Source organism: Melitaea cinxia, chromosome 11 (genome assembly GCF_905220565.1).
Source record: "Melitaea cinxia chromosome 11, ilMelCinx1.1, whole genome shotgun sequence".
Classification (NCBI taxonomy): domain Eukaryota; kingdom Metazoa; phylum Arthropoda; class Insecta; order Lepidoptera; family Nymphalidae; genus Melitaea; species Melitaea cinxia.
The window spans coordinates 9,890,842-9,896,433 of record NC_059404.1 but is presented as its reverse complement, the minus strand read 5'-3'; the positions used below and the strand labels follow the sequence as shown (position 1 = coordinate 9,896,433).

The window sequence follows — 5,592 nt, the reverse complement described above, 5'->3', positions numbered from 1 at the left end:
TTAACTAACATGACTGCTTTTTTCCTAATGCGCGATTGTAGTTAATTGTTAGATTAACACATAGTTATATTTTTTAACACAAATTAAAAAATAAATATTCGATTAAATATAGTTTAAACCGCAAAAATGTTCCAGTTATTATTAAATATTTTGAGCAATAGGTACAATTTTATTTTTTTTAAGTTTAGCAAATATTTATAATAATAATGATATTAATTATTTATGAAATAAAATATGCAAGAAAAACATTAATATACGAAAGTATCATTGTGTTGGTTAGGAATTATTTTTTATGCGTATTAACCAATTATTTTTTAGATTGTCAGTTTTTTATGATTTTTTTTTAATTATAGAAAGAGCCTATTAAAAACTTTACTAACTAAATATAATAATTAAAACGGATGCTATTAATTAAATAATCATGGTTGATTTTTCTGAGTTTCATTAAATTGTTGATTTCAACTTAAGTTTATAAGGATATTCTTAAATTTATTTCTCAGAAACGTAAACCGAGCAAAAAATCAACATTTTAATGTGTGAAAACTAGTTACGTCTGTGTAATTTAATTTTAAAAACTTAAAAGAAAGTTATTTGACGACTACTTTAAATAATATTACTCAAAATAACAAAAACATTATATTATATACATATAGTATTTTAAGACATAATCTAAAATAAAAAATTCTTAACATCAATGATTAAAAATTACAAAAAACTTAACGCTGGTTTTGTTCCGAACAACAGACAAAAAGAGATAGCGGGTTGACGCACTAGTCATAAAAACTGGCTATTGAGCTAAAGGTCACGGGTTTGATCTCGATCACATCAAACTTTTAGAAAGATGTTTATCGTATTAAGTGCAATTTATTAATTACTTAAAAGCACATCAGTTTTTAAAACTTAATTTCAATAATTAAAAAACGGATCTCTGAGTTCATCGAGATCTTACGTACTTTAATTCGAAAACTTTTTAAATTTTCTTATCAGCATCCGAGAAGCACTACCAAGAAAACCATTAATCATTATGTCAAAAGAAAAAGTTACGAATGAGAAAAAATCAATTTTATACAGAATTTTTGGCAAAAACAATAATAAGATACTATGTAAAAAGAGAAAAATTGCCGACCGAAAATTATATACTTTTTATATTACCTACATATAATAAATCATACCTCAAGTTCAGAGTGAAAATAAAATTAATTGTAATGCAATAATCAATAACGCCATATAATTTGCAAATACATGTTAACATAATTGTGTTTCCTCATCACTTCATCATCATCATCACTTCAGCCTATCGCAGTCCACTACTGGACATAGACCTCCACAAGTTCGCGCCAAAAATGGCGTGAGCTCATGTGTGTTTCCCGTAGTCACCACGCTAGGCAGGTGGGTTGGTGACCGCAGGGCTGGTTTTGTCGCACCGAAGACGCTGCTGCTTGTCTTTAGCCTGTATATTTCAAAGCCAGCAGTTGGATGGTTATCACGCCATCGGTCGAATCTTTAAGTTCCAAGGTGGTAGTGGAACTGTGTTATCCCTTAGTCACCTGTTACAAAAAACACGGGAAGAGAGGGGGTGGCTATATTCTTTACTGCCGTAACCACACAGGCAAAATAAACGAATTCAGTTACGTCGACAAGTAACAACAACGTAAGTACACGAAAAATTGGTCAAGTAAATACGCGCTATCAAAGATTACTCAAAAAGCAGTCATCAGATCTCAACCACATTTAAATGGGATCACAAGACAAGCATCAGCTTTTGAATAAAGTAAGAATCATCAAAATCGGTAAACCCAATGAAAAGTTATGCGGTTTAAGACATCGTCAGTCGACGAAATAATAGTCGAGCAAATATACATTATTAGATATAACTGGAAAATTACTTGTCAAATCTCAATTGAATTTAAATGGGACCAAATGACATGCAACACCTTTCAGTTAAAAGAAAATCATAGAAATCGGTTCAACCAGTCAAAAGTTCTGAGGTAACATACATAAAAAATACAATAAATTTGATAACCTCCCCTTTAGAAGTGGGTTAAAAAATACGAATTAATTTTATGAACTCATTTTTTTACTCTTATAAAGTTATAAAGTATGTAGCTACACAATATATTTTTTAATGTAAAAAATAAATGTAATCATAAATAAGTAAAAAATCAGTTAATAAATATGTTAAAAAAAATTGCGGAATTGCTGTTTTACGTAAGATCAAAGTGCAAAGTCTTTGTTGATATTTGATGTCATTATTTTACGTTAAAAAAAAACATTCATAAGCATAACTGATGTGTTTATAAAAACTGTGAAATAAAATCATTTGCGTTATTTGCATACCAAACTTACAATTGGCTAATTGTTCATTATTTTATTGTTCATTGTTTGTTAGATCATAACGACATACAAACCCACTCTTTAACGATTGGAGATTGATAAGAAAATTACACCATTAAGAAAACCGGTTTCTTTAAATATACAAATATAATTATGAATTATGTGGATGGTTTAAAACGCTATGTGTATCGGGGAAGCGAACTGTTAAATGTCAAGCTGAGGTTATCGTTTTAACATTAGTCACTCGTCGCCTGTTTGTCGTCGCGTTTGAACCTAGCGTAAAATGACAGACTGTTTATTAACTGTGGCTAAGATATGCGTGTTACGTTATTGATTATATTTTTGTGTTATTTGTGTTATTGTGAAAGCTACGATATGATCATCGGTGACACGGTGCATAGAAAAATGGTCTTCCATCAGAGGGTCAAAGACTTTGCGATACCTTTTAAGAAGAGAATAAAAGTTTTGACCTACAGTGATCCAGAGAAAAGAATTATTAAGGTAAAAAAAAAACTGTTTTTAGTTATGAGTGTAACATTTGTGTTTTTACAAGAAAGTATAATAGGTTTTTTTTTTCTACGTGTGTTACTAACGAAGTGAAAACAGTTTATTTATTTATTTAATATATATCTAAAGATTTGCCGGTCAAATTACATAAAAACATTTTTCTTGAGAAAATGTCACTTAGACAGTTTATAGGCTACGAATATATAAAGTATGACTTATTATTCATACTCTTTTGCGGAAGTCGGGTAAAAGTAGTTTGATTAATAAATTCACAGTATAAAGTTTGGTTTACCGTTGTTAATATACCACAAAAACATTTAACACCTACCCTACCGCCTGTGAAAAGGGTTGAGGAAGCTTTTATAACAATTTCCTTGCACTAATGATGAAATATTAACCACCTAAACTATTGATTATACGTTCTTAGTGACTCATAGTTGACTATTGTTTTACTACAATTTAATTACATAAACATTTCGGGGAATCACAAAATAAACGGTCCCTAACTTTTATGAACACGCAAGCGTACGGACTTATTGTTATCATGCTTTAAACGTAAGAACGATTGTTCATATTAGACTGAATGCCAAGGTAGGAATAATATATACAACCATGTTAATGATTTTGTAAAAACCCGTGAGTAAATGTATGTGTAAAAAATTAATGTTCATGCATCACCAAGACTTCGTAATGCTAAAAGAAAATATGCTTACACTCACGATTTGCATAATACTGCGTAATTGTTAACGCTTGTACACAATTTTTGATAAAAAATAAAAATTAAATAGTATGTAGCGAATAAGCTTAAAAACTTACAGGTTTTGTTATTAGGGGTATATTATAATCGCTTGGATAAAGATTAAATACTTAAGGTCATTGGCCTCACAACCTTATAAATATTGACATCTAGTGTCGTCGTAACGAAGATTTATTAATGGCGACAGTCACATGCTTAATTGTTGCACAAAGATTTGTAATAGTACAAATATTCACATTGTTTTGATTTTTTTCTCATGATAGGAAAACTATATACCAACTCAATACTATCCTATTTAAGTATTTACCAGAAAAGGCTTTAGGTCAGTATTGTTACTTTTACAGGCTATATTACTTCAATTCATAAATTATATATTACGATACGCTCCTATCTATTCTTGCTTATTCAATAATTAATATTTGTAATTTATACGCATATATAAATAAAATATACATAATTTAGCGCCATACCGCATCAACGCTATAGCTATGAAATCATTAATTTGTACCTATATATCCTAATCATGTGTTTCTTCAGATACGTATAATTTACATGTTGACCGTGTCCTATTTACCTACTTTCTTATAATTTCCATAAATTTAACTATTTGGTATTAATCGAAAGGTTTTTGTTTATAGGGTGTAGCTGCGATAGATAATGACTTCTCACACGCCAGCGCTAATGTTACCGATGGTGGCGTTGGTTTCTCTTACGTCACAGTCAGAATGAAGAGTCAGAGACACCATCCTTTGAATTTTGAAGTTGAAATTTATGTGTGAACAGTAAAATTGTAAACAATATTCATTACAAACAATCAATGAAAATGTGATTAAAAACTGTAATATAGAAGTGATACTGCGTTTGTCTGTGCTTTGTGATTTAATGTTAATTTTGTTTTAAGTGTTATTTTAATGGTCCTATTGTTATTATTAGTAATTTGTATATTTTTGAAGTTAAGTCGAAATGTTTTGAATCTTCTTTATGTAGTATCTTTTTTAAAAATAAAATTAATAAAAAAATTATATATTTTTTTAGATATTATCCTGTACTTTTTATATTTTTTCTGTTTTTTTTTCTGACTGTATTTCTCATTTAAAAACACAATTATGAATTATATTTTATTCGAAAAATTTTGTCAATTAGTTAATATTTATTTATTTAATAATTTTACTATTTTTTTTTAATATGGTCTACAACTCATTTATAAATGCCTAGTGTAAATATAATTAGGGCAATGTTTTGATGCTGTTAATAGTGTACATATTGATAAAATTTGTAAACATAATTTTAGTTACGTTCGGTATGTCACGTTCATTCTTACGCCTCCTATAGCCTTTGATAAATATATTTACTTTTAAAATAAAAATACAAACAACAAAAGAAACAAATGATTATGTGAAGTCCTAAGCACATCACGATTAGTTTACAGAACACAAATTATTCGTTACTAGCTGTGCCCCGCGATTTCACACTCGTCAATTTGAGAAAACAAAAATAGCCCTATACCCTTCCTCAGTAAAAGGGATTAGTTTCACCTTTATAATACTTGTCTAGATTGTCTTTTGTTTTTCCAATAAAATGCAAAATATTTATATGTTATTGGTAATGCTAAGCAAGTTAAATCTTGAGATATTTGCAAAACATCTTACAAACAAAATACATTGTTTTGATCTGTGTTCTTCCACACTCAATGTGTCAAATAACGAAGTCGTTTTTATTATTAACCATCCAACATCTAAATTAATTGTAACAATATTATTCGCAACGTCAATTTAAATTGACGTTGCAAGTTTAAACTTGAATATAAAAATTGTCAATTGATTTGTTATAATTATGTATAAAATAAAAAATTATGTACATAAAAAGTCGCGAGAAAAAACTGCATACAATGTTATTATTTGAGCTTCCTTGTACTTGACTGTCAAAATCTGTACTTAGTTAAGACGAATTTTAGGTTTATGAAAACTGTATAAAAATAGTGAATTGTATTAGTG

General features: G+C 28.8%; 1 protein-coding gene across 1 annotated transcript; it reads left to right on the top strand.

The window, feature by feature from the left end:
* Positions 1–2,576: 2,576 nt before the first annotated feature.
* Positions 2,577–4,647, top strand: LOC123657923. Its single transcript, XM_045593408.1, has 2 exons — positions 2,577–2,835; positions 4,237–4,647. The coding sequence occupies exons 1-2, from the start codon at positions 2,650–2,652 to the stop codon at positions 4,375–4,377; spliced, it is 327 nt and encodes a 108-aa protein (XP_045449364.1). The 5' UTR covers positions 2,577–2,649; the 3' UTR covers positions 4,378–4,647.
* Positions 4,648–5,592: the final 945 nt, after the last annotated feature.

Bases quoted from the DNA above. Each gene is read 5' to 3' on its own strand.
- LOC123657923 (XM_045593408.1), top strand. From the start codon at position 2,650: ATGCGTGTTACGTTATTGATTATATTTTTGTGTTATTTGTGTTATTGT. The intron at 2,836-4,236 runs GTAAAAAAAAAA...TTTTGTTTATAG, and splicing joins CAGAGAAAAGAATTATTAAG to GGTGTAGCTGCGATAGATAA.